The sequence below is a fragment of the Dipodomys ordii genome, unplaced genomic scaffold (assembly GCF_000151885.1).
Source record: "Dipodomys ordii isolate 6190 unplaced genomic scaffold, Dord_2.0 Scaffold37, whole genome shotgun sequence".
Classification (NCBI taxonomy): Eukaryota; Metazoa; Chordata; class Mammalia; order Rodentia; family Heteromyidae; genus Dipodomys; species Dipodomys ordii.
The window spans coordinates 12,906,860-12,927,565 of record NW_012267253.1 but is presented as its reverse complement, the minus strand read 5'-3'; the positions used below and the strand labels follow the sequence as shown (position 1 = coordinate 12,927,565).

Genomic DNA, 20,706 nt, shown 5'->3' with positions numbered 1-20,706 from the left:
AGAGAAAAATCTCACCTGCCTAACAGAAGCATATAAAACTCCCAGTAGACTGGATCTAGGAAGAAACACTTCTAGATACATTTTAGTAAAAACATCAAGATAGGTTTTTTAAAAGTCTTTAAAAATAAAGGTATCTTTTAAATAAATATACCTAATTCTAAATGAAAACTCTGATAGTTATTTAGAATATAGCTTTTACCTTATTTTGTTGTATGTTTAAAACATTGATAAATTGGAGTTGGAAATCCAACCCAGTGTGACTTCTTAGTCATTTTCTATGGGAACTGCACCACATGCACTTTTGGCTTTTGATGGATTGCTTTTTATTTTTTGTGCTTCTGAACTTCTGCGTATTTTGTATAACCTTCAGTGTTAAACATAGCAGCAATGTTTACTAAGAACAAATTGTTTTATAAACAGTGCTATGTGAGACTGCTTGTTTCAATATTTAATTGTGAAATGTGTCATACTCTGCTTCACATGGCACATCCTTTAACTCTGCTCATATATTCCAGAATTGAACACTATTGTCCTCTTGGGTGATCATTCAAAAATATATTTTGAGATACCTAGTTTTGAGATTTAGATTCATATACTATATGTTGATCTTTATTTTTGTAATGATTGTTAGATTTTCACTTGAACAATTACTTTCCTCTGGGACTGTAATATATGCATTTTCCTTGAGGACGTGTTATGAAAAATACACATTTGAGGGCGGGTGCTGTTGGCTCATACCTAGCTACTCAGGAGGCTGAGATTTGAGGATCGAAGTTTGAAGCCTGCCTGGGCAAGAAAGTCCATGAGACTCTTATCTCCAGTTGACCACCAGAAAACTGTCAGTGGCCCTGTGGCTTAAAGTAGTAGAGCACTAGCTTTGAGCAAAAGTCTAGGGACTGTGCCCAGGTCCTGAGTTTAAGCCCACACTGAAAAAAAAATGCAGTTTGAGTTTTCCCAATCAGAAGTGTGGAGTTTACTAAAAATTATACTTAAAAGTATTAATTGTGGGGGCTGGGAAGGTGGCTCAGTGGGAGAGTGCTTGCCTTGCATGCATGGGGCCCTGGGTTCGATTACTCAGCACCACATAAACAAAAAGAAAAAAGCTGAAAGTGGCGTTGTGGCTCAAGGGCTTGCCTTGAGCTGAAGAGCTGAGGGACAGCACCCAGGCCCAGAGTTCAGGCCCCACGACCGGACCCCCCACCCCCCAAAAAAAGTATTAATTGTGTTCAAGTATTTGCTCTTATCTATGTTTATAAAGTTTTATATTTCTTGATACAACTTTCTTTTTTGTTTTATTCATATAATTAAATATGTTTATATGATCTGTCATTTTATTTTGTTATCTTAACTGACAAATTTATATTTCCAGTGTTTAAACATAAGGAAATGTAAACCCCTTTTTTCATTTTGGTGGTACTGAGGACTAAACTCAGGGACTCATACTTGCTAGGCAGGAGCTCTGTCCCTTGAGCCACACCTTCAGCTCCTTTGTGTATTGGTTGTTTTCACTTACACCCAGGCTGGCCTGGATGACAGGCACCTACCACTGTACCCTATTAGTTGAGAAGGAGTCTGTGAATTTCTTTTTGCTTAGGCAAAAAAAGTGTCAGGCACTGTAATACTTAATCTCTACCTCAAAAGTAAGCTAGGATTATAGGCTTGAGCTAATACACCTGTCCATTTTCCTTAAATTATTATGTAACCTTTTGTTCCTTTCCCAACTTTTGTCATCATATTTGAATTGCCAGTGGAAATAATATTTTGCCTCTTGATTTGTATTGTAAATTCATTTTATTCTTACTTCTGTGATTAAATTGTTTAGAAATTTATCGCCAGGTATTTATTTTGCCATAAGTTCTTCAGTTTGGTTGTAAAACTTCTCTTAGCAGAATCCCCTGAAAGGACTTAAGAAAATACTGTTCCTTGAATTCTTACATGCTTATTATTGAGGTATGATTTTTGTATTTGAACAATAGTTAGATTAGATTCAAAGCTCTTGAGTCATATTTTCCTTCTTAAATGGTGGTCTGTTTTGTTTTAGAATTAAATCTGAGGCCACCCTAAATTCCGATCTCTTTCTCTCCCTCTCTTTTTCCTCCTCTCTCTCTCCCCTCTCTACCTTCCCCCTTCTTTTTCTCTCCTCTTCTCCCCTTTCCCCTTTCCTTTCTCACAGCTTCCCCCTACCACTCTCTCAAGTATTTTACATGTCAGATTTTTCTGTGGGTATTCCATTAACATGTAGATCTACACTTTAAAATGTCAGCATATTTTTGGAATTATTATTATAAATTATTAAATTATATTAATTAAATATTTGTTCTATTCCTATGACACTATGACAATACTCTTAGGTTCAAATTATTCATATTTGATCAATACTTTTTTTAATCAATGATTTCATCTCCAGTATTCTTTTCTTTTCTTTTTTTTTTTTTTTTTGAGTCCGGTCGTGGGGCCTAAACTCTGGGCCTGGGTGCTGTCCCTCAGCTCTTCAGCTCAAGGCTAGCGCTCTATCACTTGAGCCACAGCGCCACTTCCGGCTTTTTTCTTTTGGCTTATGTGGTGCTGAGGAATTGAACCCAGGGCCTCATGCATGCAAGGCAAGCGCTCTACCACTGAGCCACCTTCCCAGCCCATCCCCAGTATTCTTTATTTTACTTTTCTTGTTCTTTTTTTTGGTCGGTCCTCGGGCTTGAACTCTGGGCTTGGGCACTGTCCCTCTGCTCTTCAGCTCAAGCCGAATGCTCTACTACTTGAGCCACAGTGCTACTTCTGGTTTTCTAGTGGTTTTTTGGAGATAAGAGTCTCACAGACTTTCCTTGCCCGGGCTGGCTTTGAACCGCGATCCTCAGATCTCAGCCTCCTGAGTAGCTAGGATTACAGGCGTGAGCCACCAGCGCCCGGCTTAGTTTTTTTTTTTTTTTAAACAACAACAACAAAAACCAAACAAAAACCTCCCAAACTCTTTGACAGAGTGTTCAGTTACTTTGTGGCAGTATTTTCTATGAGGAAGTGTTTATTTTATTTTGTTTTTGCTTTATTATTTTTCGGTAGCTTCCCTTTTTCTTGTAGTGTCCTATGGATTTGTGTTGCTTTCTTTGTGATAATTCATCTCAGAAATATGTGTAAATTGGTTGACCAGTTGTTTTCTAAAGGTTTATAATAGAAAGGAGCAGAGCCATATTCCATATTAGCCAGTTTTCTTTTCAACTCATGGTTTTTGAATTTGAGTTAATTTTAGCTCTGTCTTTAACAGTCAGTGATGAGGAATTTTTTGCAGTGCAGTTCCTGTATGGGCCAGCAGACAGACTCTTTTGCCAACATGGCTTCTGTGTGATTCCTTATTTAAAGCCAGTTCCTTTGATTTCCAGGTTGAACTGGGTGTATATCTTTTCTGCTTCTGGGGATTTATATTTTATACCTTAGAGGAAGCTTCTTTTTTTTTGGGGGGGGGTCCGGTCGTGGGGCCTGAACTCTGGGCCTGGGCGCTGTCCCTCAGCTCTTCAGCTCAAGGCTAGCGCTCTACCACTTGAGCCACAGCGCCACTTCCGGCTTTTTTCTTTTTTCTTATGTGGTGCTGAGGAATCGAACCCAGGGCCTTGAGCATGCAAGGCAAGCCCTCTACCACTGAGCCACCTTCCCAGCCCCAGGAGAGTGTATTTCTTAAATATAATTTTATTATTATTATTATTCAGTTAATCTATACTGATTAATAATTGCTTTGGGTTTTATTTGTTATTGTTTTTAGTGTTTTAAGGTAGACTCTTACAAGGTAGCTTAAGCTGGCCTTAAACTTGTGATCCTGTTGCCTCTGCCTCTTAAGTACTAGAATTACAGGTATGCTATTACCACGCTTGGGTTCTTTTGGGTGATTGTTTCTTTTTCTTTCTTTCTTCCTTTTTTTTTGGTGCTGGTACTAGGGTGAAAATTCTGGGTGTCTTCGCTCTAGCTTAGCTGTTTTGCTCATAGCTAGCACTTTACTCCTTGAGCCATGCTTTCACTTTGGTGTTTTTGCTAGTTATTTGGAGATACAAGGATTCGTCTTCCTTGGCTGGCTTAGTACCTCAATCCGCAGAGTAGCTAGGATTACAGGAATGAGCCACATGCCCAGCTCCCTCTAAATATTCTTATTTTTTCTCTTTCTTTTTGGTGGTACTAGTGTTTGATTTTGTAAATATCAATAAAATACATTTCAGATTAAATATTGGTGGCCATGACACATTTTAGTAATACTAATCTGTAGAGGGTGATTTGACATTATGTAGCTCTTCTCAGCAAGGAGACTTCCTTTTATAATTATATTACAAGCTTTACCCAGTGACATTCTTCTAATAATCCTTGCCAGTCAGCTTGACAGAGAAAATGGTTGCAGCTAATGTATAGCATCAATTAAACTTAGAGTGGTTCGCTAATAATTGTTTTTGCCATATTGTATTTGATATATTTTGTTGTCACAAAAACACAGACCTGGGCTGGGAAGGTGGCTCAGTGATAGAGTACTTACCTTGCATGCATGAAGCCTTGGGTCCCATTCCTCAGCACCACATAAGCAGAAAAAGCCAGAAGTGATACTGTGGCTCAAGTGATAGAGTGCTAGCCTTGAGCTGAAGAGCTGAGGGACAGTGCCCAGGCCCAGAGTTCAGGCCCCATGACCGACAAAAACAAAAACAAACAAAAACCAAGAAAAACCCACACAAGCCAGGGGCCGGTGGCTCAGGCCTGTGATCCTAGCTACTTAGGAGGCTGAGATCTGAGGATCACAGTTCAAAGCCAGCCCGGGCAGGAAAGTCTATGAGACTTTTATCTCTGATAAATCACCAGAAAACCGAAAAAGGCTGTGTGGCTGAAGTGGTAGAGAGCTCACCTTGAACTGAAGAGCTGAGGGACAGTGCCCAGGCCAAGTTCAAGCCCCACAACTGACAAAAAGAAAGAACAACAAAAACACAGACCTGAGGTTACTTACAATAAATTAGCAATGTGAAGGAAGGAAGGTTCTCTTATGGCAGTGCAGTTTCTTCCCAGTCACCACCAGATGGCAGCGTAACCACAAGTCCAGGGACATTGAAGCACCTAAATAGCTTATAAACATTGTTTATAAAAGAGGTAGTGTAAATGGTTATATCTAAAATAGGTATGCAGTACAGTTGTATAGGAAAATGAAGTACATATTAGCCAAATGGAATACTTGTAGAATTAAAAAAAGTGTAGATGCAATTGAAAAATTGTATTTAATTCAGATATCCTAATAGAATATGTAGGTAATATCTAAGACTCTGAAATCACCAACTTCTTTCTGTATAGTTAGAGACAATTTGGAGTTTGTGGTTAAATTGTTCATTATAGCTCAGTGGCTATGATATTTCTTCAAATTAATTACTGTCAGAATCTGTCCTTCAAAACCAGAGTGTATTTTCCAGCTTTGATATAGAACTTTCTTCATTGTGATTTGCAACTGGTGCAAATTATTTGTAGCTCTTTTCTAGAATACATAGGTTTGTTAAACATTCAGTAAGGTTTTTAAAAAGTTGCGTTTTGAAAAAAAATTTTTTTGTGGTATGGACTTGGGTTTTGAACTCCAGGTCTTAGAAGGTAAGTACTCTATCATTTCAGCCATATATTCAGCCTGTTTAGCTTGCTTTATTAATTAATTAATTAAATTTTTTGGGTCTGGTTGTGGGGCCTGAACTCTGGGCCTGGGCGCTGTCCCTCAGCTCTTCAGCTCAAGGCTAGCGCTCTACCACTTGAGCCACAGCGCCACTTCTGGCTTTTTTCTTTTTGCTATGTGGTGCTGAGGAATCAAACCCAGGGCCTCAGGGATGCAAGGCAAGCGCTCTACCACTGAGCCACCTTCCCAGCCCTTAGCTTTATTTTTTATATATCGTCTGTGCTTCTTCTCTGGTTGGCCTTGGAAGACCATAACCTTGAGTCTTTGCATAGTTGGCATTAAAGATAAGGAGCACCATACCCATCTTGTGTTTAGAGAGGGTCTTGAAAACTTATTTTGCCTAGACTGGCCTTGAACTTAAGTCTTCCTATCTCTGCCTAACAAGTATCTATGATTATAAAGTTGAGCCACTCTGCCTAGTGCTAAGAATTTATTGTTTAATAAGTGCTATATTCAACAGTAATCATTGTGTAATATTCCTAGCTAGATTTAGGACTTAGATGTATGTATAGGTCAGCCATGTTTCTTCCAGATGAAATCTTGCTTGGAGTCCAGGCTTTCATGAAACCTTCATGTAAGGTTTGTGATTGGACTTAATATACTCACTCATACCACAACTGAATTTTTTAATGCTGTTGGTATTATGGTATTTTGTTTTTATTTATTTTGTATTGTTTTCCTCAAATAGTTTTACAAAAGGATTTCAATTTAACATGTTAATTTCTTTGTACATTGTCTCTTGGTCAGTCTCCCCATTCATTATTCTCTTCTCTCATCTATCCCATCCACTCATCTCCTCAAGTTTCCTGTATTATTTTTCACATATGCATTCTCCCACTGTTTTTGTTACTCAGTGTTGTCTTAGACAAAAGAATACTTCTTCCTTCTAATTTAGGGAATAGAAACATTTGTTTCTTTAAAAATGTAAAATAAACTTTTTGAAAAGATTCCCAGTGGCATAGCAAATAGAAGAGAGACTTGACAAACAGGAACACATCAAAATAAAAAAAAATAGCTAAGAAGAAAACAAAAATAAAAAAATAGAAAGACAGCCAACAGACTAGGAGAAGATATTTACCAGCAATACATCCGATAAAGGCCTAATATCCAAATTATATAAGGAGCTCAAGAAATTAATCCCTCCTAAAGCTAACAAACCAATCACTAAATGGGCAAAGGAGCTAAGAAAAGAAGAGGTCAGGATAGCAAAGAAACACATGAGAAATACTCAACATCTCTGCCTATCAAGGAAATGCAAATCAAGTGGATGGATGGACCTAGAGCAAATTATGTTAAAAAGAGGTAAGCCACACTCAGGGCAACATGTGGTGCATATTTTCTCTCTCATGTGGAAGCTAGATCCAAAATAACCCCGGACATCACTCTAACACACACACACACACACACACACACACACACACACACACACACTGAGACTAAATGTGGTGCATATTTTCTCTCTTTCACACACACACACACACACACACACAGTGAGACTAAATGTGGTGCATATTTTCTCTCTCATGTGGAAGCTAGATCCAAAATAACCCCGGACATCACTCTCACACACACATACATACACACACACACACACACACACACACACAGAGTGAGACTAAAGGAGGATACTCTTAGGGGAACACAAAGGCACATGGCCTGTACCTCTGATCAGAAAACAATATTTATTGAAATGAACTCCAGGAAATTGAAATGAGAGTTTTTTTTAATGTTTTTGTCTTCTTTTTGTCTTGTTTGTTGATTTATCTGTCTTTGGAAGGGTAAGGGGGGGGCACATGATTGGAGGACCAATGGTGAACAAACATAAGAACGGTATTCATTAGATACTATGTGGAAAATGAACTATACAACTTGTGGGTGGGAATGGGAGGGAAAATCTGGGAGAGTGATGGAAGTAGTGAGATTGCTCAAAAAGAAATGTACTCATCTGACTTATATAACGGTACCTACTTTATAGTAACAGTAAAAACAGAAATGTAAAATGTTTCCTAGACATTGTAGGAAATGATAAAGCATACTTTTAACAGATCTCTTTCATATTATAAAACAATCTGTTGTTGCTGGAGGGGCTGGGTTACAACCCTCTGGACTTGGATTTTCTTCTCTCTCAGCTGGATGAAGTCTTAAAAATACATCTCCATATTTCCTATACACAGAGTTCTGTCTTCCAAGGTGGAGTGAAATTACTTTCTTCTTTGATTGATTGATTGATTTTAGTGTACTGTGGTTTGAACACCTTCCTGCTCCTTCTCCTTTCTTGGAAAAACTCAAAGCCTGGTGCTTGCTAGGCAGGCACCCTCCTATTTGAGCCACATCTCCAGTCCTCTTACTTATTCTTCCTCCTGCCCTCCCCCTCTTTTTCTCTTAGTTATTCTTTTCTTTTCCTTTTTTTCTTTTTTGTCATGGGGCTTGAACTCTGGGCCTGGGTGCTGTCCCTCAGCATTTCAGCCCAAGGTGAGCACTCTACCACTTGAGCCACAGTGCCACTTCCGGTTTTCTGGAATTCAGAATATTCAGAGATTGGGTGTTGTCTCTTATCTATTTTGGAGATTAAAGTTTCATGGACTTTCCTGCCTGGGCTGGCTTTGAACTGTGATCCTCAGATCTCAGCTTTCTTTTTTTTTTTTTTTTTTTTTTGGGTTCGGTCGTGGGGCTTGAACTCTGGGCCTGGGCGCTGTCCCTCAGCTCTTCAGCTCAAGGCTAGCACTCTACCACTTGAGCCACAGTGCCACTTCCGGCTTTTTTCTTTTTGCTTATGTGGTGCTGAGGAATCGAACCCAGGGCCTCAGGCATGCAAGGCAAGCGCTCTACCACTGAGCCAACTTCCCAGCCCGAGATCTCAGCTTTCTGAGTAAGTAGGATTACAGGCGTGAGCCACCAGCACCTGGCTCTCTCAATTATTCTTTATCCTTGGCCTCTGGCCTGTATTGGGTGCCAATGTAATACAAGATACTATGATTCTTCTTCTTTTTTTTAGAAACCCTTGGAACATTTCTTGGTTGTAAAATGACCCATTTCCATTCTCTCACTAAACATTCACAGGCCACACTTAATGGCCTGTTTCTTATATCAGGTAAGTATCAGGTGTGAGGCTATTCTAAGCTAAATCTTAAGCTTTAGGTAAAGTAAGTGTTGTCTAGAAAAGACTGGAAATATCCTCTGTTTGCACTGTCCATTATCATAGTTACTAGCCATGTGTAACCTTTTTACTTTTTATTCTTTGTGGCAGGCCTGGGGCTTGAATTCAGAGATTGAGTGCTATCTCTCATCTTTTTTGCTCAAAGCTCACCTTCTATCACTTGAGCTATGGCTCCACTTCTGGCTTTTTGGTGGTTGATTCAAGGTAAAAGTTTCACAGACTTTTCTAACTAGGCTACCTTCAGAGATCCTTAGATCTTTAGCCTTCTGAGTAGCTAGGATCACATAATATAACTCTTGAGAATTTAGGACAGTTTGAGGAATTTGAATTTCATTTTCATTAACTTAAATGTAGCCACGCATTGCTAGTGACTTTTGTATGGGAGGATGGGGTTCTAGATAGCAACAGAACGAGTATAGTTTTTCTTAAACTATAAGAACAGTGATCCTTTTAGATCTGAAAAGTGGGCCTTCTCTGCTCTTGCATGTGCTCCTATGTGAGTTCCACAAGGGAAGGTAAGAGAGCAAAGAAAAATCACTTTGGCCAATCACTTGCTCCTCTCTGGGCTGGTAGATATCACAGCTGGATTTCCCTCAGACTCCTCTGTAGATTGAGTAATTATTAGGCTACTATACTATTAGACTTTGTTCCTGATAGTGAGGACTTTCCATTTAATTGAGGATAATATAGTAAGTAGAAATTCAATATAACTTATAGTATGAGCCATAAACAGTACAAAGTACAGATTAGTTCTATCTTAATTATTGTTATTATTTTACTGTGCATTCATCTACTTGTTTTCTTTTATCTTCTTTCTGTTTCTTTAGAGTTTAAAGCATTTAAAAGCATTTAAAAGTTATATAAAGTATGACTTTAATACTACTAAGTAGGACAGCATTTAGCTATATTTTGTATAGATATGTTTTTGGAAATTCAGATTATATAGTATATACATTACTATATTTCAGGTACTCATAGTAGCTTGTAAATTCCAATTTTGGAATTCTCTTGAGAATTTGTCAATTCTTTTTGTTTTCTGAATTTGTAGACAGTTTCAAACATACACAAAAGTATATAGAAAGATGTAATTGCTGTATTCCTAATACTCAACTTTAGTAATGATCAATTCATTGCCAGTGTTGTTTCAGTTACAGCCTTACTCACTGTCTCAGAACCTTAATAATTTTTTTTGAGACTGGGTCTTTACATGTAACCTAGGCTTGCCTCTTAAGTGGAGATCCTCATGAGTCTCCTGAGATTATAGGCATAATGGTACACACTGACTCATAATTCAAAACAAAAATATTCATGTACATATCTCTACTAAAGAAAATACCTAAAATGATAATCTTATTAACATTGTATATCCAGTTAGTATTCAGATTGATCTGTGTGTGTGTGTGTGTGTGTGTGTGTGTGTGTGTGTTTGTGTGTGTGTGTGTGGTGTATTCCTCAGTTTGTTGAAATTGAGATTCAAATAAGGGCTATTTGATATCATTAGTTAATATGTCGCTTACACGACATAGTATAGTACTTTATCAGTTCTGCCTCTGTACACTGTTTGTTATCTGTCCATATATTGATTGTTGAATGGATGAGATCCCAGTGATGTTTTAACATCTGACAGTATTGGTAGTGGTGTTTTAAAGGAATCAATTTTCCTTTGTTCTCCAGATGCCTCCTTGTGCTCAGAGTATTATTAAAGTGAATTCAGCACATACTTCTCATAGATTCTGATAGGGAGAGATGGTGATGATGTTACTGCTGATTTCAACAACAGTAGAAGAGGACTTAGAGTTTCATGTTTCTGAGATGCCTGGCCCTATGCATTTATTCCCAGTGAATTATTCCTTTCTCCTCTGCCCTCCATCACCCAGAATATTCTGTGGTATATATATCATGTACATGCATATCCTGATTATCATGTGAGAATCTGTGTTATTTGATAATCACATCTATTATTTACAACCACTTGAATTTTAAAAAGTTTGTTGAGGAAAAGAAAATTTGGTTCCTAAACTACAAATAAATATACAGGATGGTATACTTTCAAGTTTAATAACTATGTTCTTTTAATGAAAAGCTCTCTAACATTACCATAGTGATTCAGTTGCTGAAGTATTTTATTATTTGGTATTTTACTCTTGGCCTCTAGGATATTCAGTTATAATAGTCATTGCCTGTAAGCAGATATACACATTCCAAAATTACATGAGTAAAAATTACTAGTATCATCATCATCATCATCATCATCATCTTTGTTGGTGCTTGATCCTCAGAGTGATGATACTGAGAATAGTATATTCTTTTAAGAGGTGGAACTGAATAGGAATTTTAAGTTCTTGGGGGTGTGCCCTCAAAGAGGACAACTCTTTCCTCTTTCTATTTTGTTTCACTTCCTGGTTACAAGTTGAGCAGTTTTGTTTAGCTATGTGCCTCCAGCATGGTGTTCTTATCATAAGCCTAAAGCAGTAGGGGCCATTTGATTGTGGACTCAAACCTTCAAAGCTGTGAGCCAAAATATACCATTGTTTATTCCATGCCTTCTCTCTGTGATGGGCAGTATGTATGTAAGGTCTGCACTGGGACACTTCCCCACCTCTTGGCTAAGTTTCTGCCCAGTATCTGTTACCTAGGAAACTGGCAGACCTGGAAGCAGTCACCTTCTGCTCCTGCTAGGTCACATCTTGGGCCACCTCTGGTCATATGCCTCCTGTCTGACCTTAGGAGGGTCCCGGACCCTGAGGTCACATCCAGATCCAGTGTGGCCACACCTTTCCCCCACCTGGCCACACCTCTTCCTGGCCTTGGCCTAGATAAGTCTTGGTCCAGGGGTGGATTACCTTTTCTTTTTCAGCTATGCCTCTCCACCAAGCACGGTGGGGGCAGCAGTTTGGTAAATAAACTTCTTTTCCTGCCTGAATAGCACAAGATATCTCTTCATCAGCTACCTAATGAAACCACCTATTTAATATACCTTACAGTGTACATGGGTGAGCATGCCTTTTTAATGGATAAAGTAGCCAATGGAAGATTAAATCTGACTCCCTGTATTTAAAAGTAGGGGGACTTTAAACTTTTATTGAAGACTTCCTTCTTTTATTGAAACATAATATATAATCTGTAGTGCCAAAAGTTTATGGAATAAGTTATGGCAAACTGAGTACACCCATTTATAGCACCCAGCTAAATAAACCAAGATTGTGACTACTGTATTCCAGGAATTCCCTACATGTTCACTTCTAGTCACTTCATACCATGCCATTCCTGGAAGCGGTTAGGGAATCATTCAGGTAAAAGTGAAAATTAAAGTTTTAGTTTATTTATGTATTTATTTATGTTGGTCGTGGGGCTTGAACTCTGGGCCTGGCTCTGTCCCTCAGCTCTTCAGCTCAAGGCTAGTGCTCTACCACATGAGCCACAGTGTCACTTCCGGTTTTCTGAGTGGTTTATTGGAGATAAGAGTCTTTCCAACTTTCTCCCCCGGGTATCTTTGAACTGCAATACTCAGATCTCAGCCTCCTGAGTAGCTAGAGTAACAGGCATGAGCCACTGGCTCCCGGCTATGAAAATTGAAGTTTTAAAATTGATCAAATTTATTCATGGAGAGTCTAAAGTAAAGGAATAAAAAATAAGAGTTGAGGCCTAAATCTTGGTGCATCATCACATTTTGAGACTATAGGTACTGTAGTTTGAGTATGTCACCCAAGGGTTCATATATTGGGAGTTTGTTCCCCAGTGTGACAATGTGAGAGAGGTGGAGTTTAGTGAGAGGTCATTTAGAATATTGCTGTAGGAAGGAATTAAATTTATAGTTCTAATGACATTCTCAATTGGTTTCCTCAAGACTGATGTGTTATAAAAGAATGAACCTGGCCCCTTGCTGTACTCTGGCATCAGGTTTCAGCATGTGATCTCTCACTCATGCTCCTGACTGTAATGCTATTCAACAGGACATTCTCACCAAAGCAAGCCAGTGTTGACATTATGCCCTTGAACCTCTAGAACAATGAACTAAATACACTTTAACCTGTAAAGCAATCAGTATCTGTTGAGAGAAAATTGTAAAACTATAAGACTACCATTGAGAAGAAAGTTGGTACAAAGAAGCATGGCGAGTTTGGGTGTAGCTCAGGTGATAAGGGTGAGGATTATAGTTTCAAACAAATTATGGAGTAAACTTTGTTTGATATTTGTGGATAGGGTAATATAGAAGTAGAAATTTTTATTTCTCATTTATTTCTGTGTTTTTAGTACCTAGAACATTGCTTGGCATATTGTAGGCACTTTGTAAATATTTGTTGACTGAATATATGAGTGGAAAAATGGAGTAATTGAATGTAGACTCAAGAAGTATACTCTTTGGGGGAAGTTTAAAGGTAAAAAAAGAAAGGAAAGGAAAATTGTACATTGATAAGAGCCATGGGAGTTTTGTTTTGTTTTTATTTTTTTTCATTTTTATTCTTATTTTATGAAGCCTTGTGGTTGCAGGTACTCTATCACTGGTCATGCTCCCTGCCTTTTTGCTTTATTTTTTGGATAGGGTTTTGTGCTTATGCCTAAGCTGGCTTGGAATACCATCCTGTTTATGCTTTATGCATAGGTGGGATGACAGGTGTGAACTGTGGTACCCAGTCTTCCTTAAACCTTGATCCTTCTGATCTCTGCTTCTGGAGTAGGACTATGAGCCACTATGCTCAGTCTGTTTGTAAAATTTATTTATTGGTAGTACTGGAGACTGAACTCAGTTCCTCTTGCAAGGCCAGGAATTCTACCACTTGAGCCATTTTCCATTGGTATCTTCCAAGTAGTGGCTTACTTTATGCTTAGGCTAGCCAGGGCTGTGATCTTCATACTTCTTCTCTATATTGCTGGGGACAACAGGCACCTGCCAAGCACCCAGCCATTATATTTCTTCTGTAGCTGGGATAACAGGTGTGTGCCACCACAGCAAGACATTGAAATGGATTCTTAGGCAGTTTTATGCCTGGGCTGGCCTTGAACTATGATTTCCCAATCTTTACCTCCCAAGTAGCTAGGATAACAGAATTGAGCTATTGTATCTAGCTTATTTGTTTACTTTTTAATGTGTGATTTTTATTTTGTTTTTAAATTAACTTTTCATTACCATTTATTAGTAGTACAAAAGTTTCTTCTGTAACTTTCCCACATATGTATATAATGCATCCTAATTAATCTCATCACCTTTATCACTGCCCTTTTCCTGTTCCCTTCTTAAAATAATTACAAGCTTTTTGTTCTTTATTCTCTTCCTCTTCCTCCTCCCCCCCCTCCTCTTCCTCCTGCTCCTTCTTCTCTTCCTCTTCTTTCTGCCTGAGACTTGGACTCAAACTCAGTACCTGCTGCTTTTGATTATTGGCTAATGCTCTACCAACTGAGCCATGCCTCCAGCCCCTTATTCTATTCTTTTTTCTTTTTCTGGTCATGGGGCTTGAACTCTCGGTCTAGGTGCTGTCCCTCAGATCTTCAGCTTAAGGCTAATGCTCTGCTACTTGAGCCACAGTGCCACTTCCAGTTTTCTGAGTGGTTTATTGAAGATAAGAGTCTCATGGACTTTCCTGCCTCTTCTGGCTTTGAACCTCAGATCTCAGCCTCCTGAGTAGCTAGGATTATAGCTGTGAGCCACTGGTGCCAGGCTTTTGCTCTAGTCTTGTATTTGCAAATAAACTGCTTTAAGCAATATTGATCCTAATTTACCTTTTTAAATTAGCGTCTGTCTGTCTGTCTGTCTGTCTCTATCTATCTCTCTATCTCTCTATCTCTCTATCTATCCATCTATCCATCTATCCATCTATCCATCTATCCATCTATCCATCTATCCATCTATCCATCTATCCATCTATCCATCTATCTATCTATCTATCTATCTATCTATCTATCTATCTATCTATCTATCTATCTATCTATCATTTTTCCTGGCAGTACTGGAGTTTGAACTTAAAGCCTTACCGCTAAGTAGTCTCCACTAATCCTTGTTTATTTATTTTTGTGACACACCTCTACCTACCTGAATTTTCTTTTTAAAAAATTTTAAAAAATCTTATTAAGTAGTTGTACAAAGAAATTACAATTCCATATGTCAGGTTATGAGTACATTACTTCTTGATCAATGCCACCCCTATCATTCTCCATTTCCCCCCTCCTATCCCTACCCTCAAGTTATGTAGTTCAATTTTTATATAATGCACAATGAATATAATGACTGAATTTGTTCATCCTTGCTCCCTCCATTCATGTGTGCCAGCCTATTATTTGTTTATTTTTATTTATTTTTGTGCTAGTCCTGGGGCTTGAACTCAGGGATCAGATGCTATTCCCGAGCTTCTGATGCTCAAGGCTAGCTCTGTATCTTTGACCCACAGCTTCACTTCTGACTTTTTTTTTTTTTTTGGTCTAGTGGAGATAAAGAATCTCACAGATTTTCCTGCCTGGGCTTCTTCTGTCATTCTCAGATCTCATCCTTCTGAGTAGCCAGGATTACAGGTGTGAGTCACTGGTTCCTGGCTTTATTTATTTAAAATTTATTGTAAAGGTGATGTATAGAGGGGTTACAGTTATATAAGTCAAGTAAAGAGTACGTTTCAGTTTGTTTATTTTTAATGAAAGAAAACCTTAGATTTTCCTGGGAATTGTGAACAGATTTAGACCAGGTTACAATATGCTAGTAGACTCAATAGAGAAGGGATGTTGAGAGCAAACTCAAGACATAGAAGGTATAGAATTGGGATTATAGCACAGGCCAAACAATAAAGAGGAGGAAGCCTGATGCTTCTCTGGACATAAGAAAGAACTGGAATAAGTGAACTGTTTCTACACAGAATGCAGAGTAAATACTAGTATGCAGTGCATTCCTACCAAGTGGTAGTTTCAGTTGGGTGAGGTAATTTGCCGTTGTTACTGACATGCTTCTCATTTCTCTATCTCACAGCTCTCAAAGCAGAGGCACTCATAATTCTTTGTGATCCTTCTCCAGCCTTTCTCTTTCACCTTTGTCCCCTCTGTCCCCACAGTACACTCATTGCTTAAATGACTGACTCTGTTCCTGGGAAAGATTTGCACTGTCTGGATGGTGGGCAGTCTCTAACAGGTTTTTGCAGGTGTTTTTCTCAGAATTGTTGAGAAAATAGGTCTGCAGGAAACAATCACTTGCTTCTTGGAAGCATACCCATGCCCCAGTTTGATAAAGACAAAGTTACTGTACCTATTATCCAAATGTCTAGTATGTGAGTGAGCGAGTGAGTGAGTGAGTGTGTGTGTGTGTACTCCTGGCCTTGAACTTGCTATGTAGGCAACTGAGTATGTAGGCAACTATGTACCACTGAGCCATTTCTCCAGTTCTTTTTTTTTTTTTGCCAGTCCTGGAAATGCTTGAACTCAGGGCCTGGGGCACTGTCCCTGAGCTTCTTTTGCTGAAGGCTTGCACTCTACCACTTCAGCCACAGCTTTACTTTCGGCTTTTTCTGTTTATGTGGTACTGAGGAATTGATGCATACTAGGCAAGCACTTTACCAGTAAGCCACATTGCTAGCCTTTTTTTTTTTTTTTGCCAAACAGATTTGAACAGAGAGCCTTGTGCTTATTAGGTAGGCATTCTTCCACTTGAGCCACACCTCTATCTCAGCTTTAATTTTTTGGACAGAGTCTCATGGTTTACAAGCCATTCTGGACTGCAAATCTATTTGTGCCTTTTGTGTAGTTGGATGATAGATACCAGCTTCGGTGCCCTTTATTTTATTTTATTTTTATTGAGATGAGAATCTCACCAACTTTTTGCCCAGGCTGGCCTTGAACTGTGATCTTGATGTCTACCTTCTCAGTAGCAGAGATTATGGACATGACACTATACTCCACTTAGTGCCTTTCTATTGTTATGATTCTATTGTTGATTCTCATATCCTGCCTCCTACTGTAGTAGAAGACAAAGAATTACTGTATGCTTGAAATGGAAAGTAAAACAAAACAAACAACCTTGCTTGTTTTTAAACCTTTTCCCATACCCAAGCACATGAAAGTAGATCTTGTTAGATGCATCTTAGCTCCCTCTAGTATAGCTACTGCTGTCTTCAAATTTTCACCTTAAAGGAATAATTTATCACCCTCACATCCGTGCTATGCATAACACATCTTTATTAGCTAATGTTTCATGACTGCGTATGAGTGTACTTATTTTGTGTAGTACTCTATTGTGACCTCTTTATACAGGGAATGTATTCCAAGATGTTGAGTGGATGCCTGTATTCACATTAAAGTACTGAACGTGTATATATGTATATGTGTGTATATATATATATATATACATATATATACATATAGCTGTCTCTCTCTATAAAGTACATATGTACATATATATACACACACCTATGATAGAGCTTAATTTATATGCAGTAAGATATTACAGTAACAACGAATATAAAATCACAAGGCTCCTGAGTGACTAAAACATATATGTGTGGGTAGATATTCTGGACATAGGGAAACTTCACTTCCTGAGTATCAGGAGGGAATAGGATAATATAAGATTTTTATTACATATCACAACAACATGTACTTTTAAACTAAGGGAGCTGGTGGCTCATACTTTTAATCCTAGCTACTCAGGAGACTGAGATCTGAAGATTATGGTCCAAAGCCAGCCCAGGCAGGAAAGTTTGTGAGACTCTTTTATCTCCAATTAACCACCAGAAAACCGAAAGTGGAGCTATTGGCTCAAAGTGATAGAGTCCTTGAGCAAAAGATTTCAGGGACAGAGCCCAGGCCCTGGGTTCAAGCCTCATGACCTACCAAGAAAAAAAAATAAAGCAAGCAAACAAAAAAACTCAATGCAGCTTCTATTTAACACTTTGGGACTGCTGTTGACTGTAGAAGACTGCAGAAGGAAACCTTGGGTAAGGAGGACTGATAGGCTTTATTCTTGCATTCTGTTTTTCTTTAATTCCATGCTTAAGCTTCCCCAGGATTGCTGCCACCTTCAGGTGAGGTTTTGTGGTAGATGGTGCTGCAAAGCTTAACCCAGCTTGCCTGTTACATCATTTCAGTAACACATTCTCCAAATAACATATACCTATATTATTATGTCCATTTCTTAATCAAATATGATCAATAGACTATTAGTTTAGACTAAACATATATTTTCTAATGTTAAATTACATATGCAAAGGAAAATAGGATAACTTTTTTTTTTTTTGGTCATGGGACTTGAACTCTGCGCTTGGGAGCCGTCCCTGCGCTCTTCAGCTCAAGGCGAGCACTCTACTGTTTGAGCCACTTCTGGTTTTCTAGTAGTTTATTGGAGATAAGAGTCTTACGGACTTTCCTGCCAGGGCTGGCTTTGAACTGTGATCCTCAGATCTCAGCCTCCTAAGTAGTTACGATTACAGGCATGAGCCATTGGCACCTGGCTTAGGATAACTTCTATGTATACCTTTTGGAGTTATGCCATCCTTCATAGGATAGTAGAGAAGTATGAGTGATTAATTTTAGTAGTTTTAGTTATCACAAGGTAATATATATTTAACTTTTTTTTTGTTGCTGTTGGTTGTGGGGCTTGAACTTGGGGCCTGGGCACTCTCCCTGAACTTTTGTGCTCAAGGCTAATGCTCTATCACTTTGAGCCATTTTATATTTTTGTGTTTTTGGTTTTTTGCCAGTCCGTGGGGCCTGAACTCTAGGCCTGGGAGCTGTGCCTCAGCTCTTCAGCTCAAGGCTAGCACTCTACCACTTGAGCCACAGTGCCCATTCTAGCTTTTTCTGCTTATGTGGTGCTGAGGAATCGAACCCAGGGTCTCAAGCACACAAGGCAAGCACTCTACCACTGAACCACCTTCCCAGCCTCATCTTCTTTTATCCTTTTTGTTATCCCAAAGCCCTCTGGCTGGTACTTACTCCCTTCCCCAAACAGCGCCAATTTCTCTTTCCTCATCCATTCCCCTAAGAAAACAATTTTAGCAATGATTGTTGCTTATAATAATAAAAGAATTCCAAGATGCAGAACTGGCCTTCACTTTTTGAGAATACTCTTGTCATTTGTGATAAAATGGTAATAGCAAGCCTTTCAACCTTTTTGAAGCTCTTTTTCCAGACTAGTACTTTTTTTTTAAAAACTCTGTCCATCTCCCCAGGTGCATTTTAAACAAACTATAGCCATATAGATTCCATTATCAGAAAATAAATATTTGCCTTTTGGCTTCTATTTCCTCTTGTCTTTTAACATACATTTGAAAATAGTGTGGTGTGTGGACAGAAAGGATTAGGTGTATGTAAATGGGTTTGTGCTAAGCCAGTCACGGTAAATGTTCAGGAATGATCACAGCATTATGAGTTCTGAGGTGAATAAATGATAAGAACATCAGGAGTGTCCAGTTTTACAAATGTACCTTTTTGCTGACAGTGATTTTTGTGACTACTGTATTCCAGCTGTTGAAAATGGACAGATAGATGTGTTAAGGCTGTTGCTTCGACATGGAGCAAATGTTAATGGATCTCATTCTATGTGTGGATGGAACTCTTTGCACCAGGCTGCTTTCCAGGTAATCTCTGAATTTATTATTTCATTTCCATGTAAATTGTGTGTTTTACCCCTTTAAGATGACCGTTTTATACGGTTTTTGCTTCCTACTTGCCTATGATTTATGATGGTTAGTGCAGCACAGAAAAGGCAGTCTAAATGCTAATGATCATTCTGAATATGCTGTAGTAGCTGTAGCAGCTTTGGGCTATAGGGATTACCTAAGTTTTTAAAATCTTGATAGCATAGTTAAGAAATCATCTGAATATTTGTGATATAAATTGGTAAAGTGTAGTGGCTTATTTTATGGTAGTGTGTTAAGAAGCTGTGATTATTCCTTAGTGCTTTGGTTAGAAAAATATTTTTGCAGGACTTTGTAAGGATTATAATGCCAAGAGATCACTAATTAACATATTTATATTTAATGGGTTAATTAGAGATAGATGATAGACTGATTGGTTCCTTCTTCCCCAACCAGTACTACAATACTGTTTTGTTTTTCTTCAAAAAGGAATTCAGAAAATGCAATAAGAAAAGATAATGCCTTCTATTTTTGTTGTTTTCATTTATTTAAAATCTGAATCTGTGCTTTAGGGAAATGCTGAAATAATAAAATTGCTCCTTAAAAAGGGAGCAAATAAGGAATGTCAGGATGACTTTGGAATCACAGCTTTATTTGTGGCTGCGCAGTATGGCAAGCTAGAAAGCTTGAGAATACTTATTTCATCAGGTAAGATTAATACATTAGCCTTTGTACTGCTATGATCATGACTTTTAACTTCATATATTTGTTGGAAGAGTCATTCTTGATTTAAGTATAAATCAGATTATAATATATGGTTTTATATGAGTGGTAAATGAGAAATATACAAGTTGATTTATGAGCCTGGTTATTATTGTCTATTACTAGCAATGCAATGCACAGCTACTAATTTATCTGAGTAGTAACATAATGATCTATCACTAGGGCAGGTTTATTGGCAAATTGAGTGATGACGCTGTTGTTTTCTATAGGGACCAGAGCACTTAACAACTTCTAGGGTACAAGTGTGGTGTGGGTTTATTTTATTAGGTCGTTAATTAGTGCATTAAACTTTTTGAGTTGCATGTTTTGATACTCATCTAATTATTTAAATGGGTTTATTTCAAAGCATGTTTATACCTTATTATGCTAATAGCAACAGGAATCTATGATGGTGTTGAGATGGTATTCTTAGTTTATGTGACACTTCTGAGACGAGAAATGTTTATTGTATATGGGTCTGTAAAGCCCTCCCATATAGTGTATCTGCTTCCTTGCTGCTAAACTGTTGAACATAGGTAAGGGAGAGAAATACCATGACATATGCTGGCAGGGAA

General features: G+C 38.3%; 1 protein-coding gene across 1 annotated transcript in view; it reads left to right on the top strand.

Moving 5' to 3' along the window:
- Nucleotides 1-20,706, top strand: part of LOC105986891 (ankyrin repeat and SOCS box protein 3) — a 125,894-nt gene that overhangs the window by 33,026 nt on the left and 72,162 nt on the right. Inside the window, exons 4-5 of the mRNA XM_013018018.1 lie at nt 19,257-19,369; nt 19,942-20,077. Coding sequence (XP_012873472.1) covers nt 19,257-19,369; nt 19,942-20,077 — 249 coding nt within the window. The remainder of the gene's footprint in view (nt 1-19,256; nt 19,370-19,941; nt 20,078-20,706) is intronic.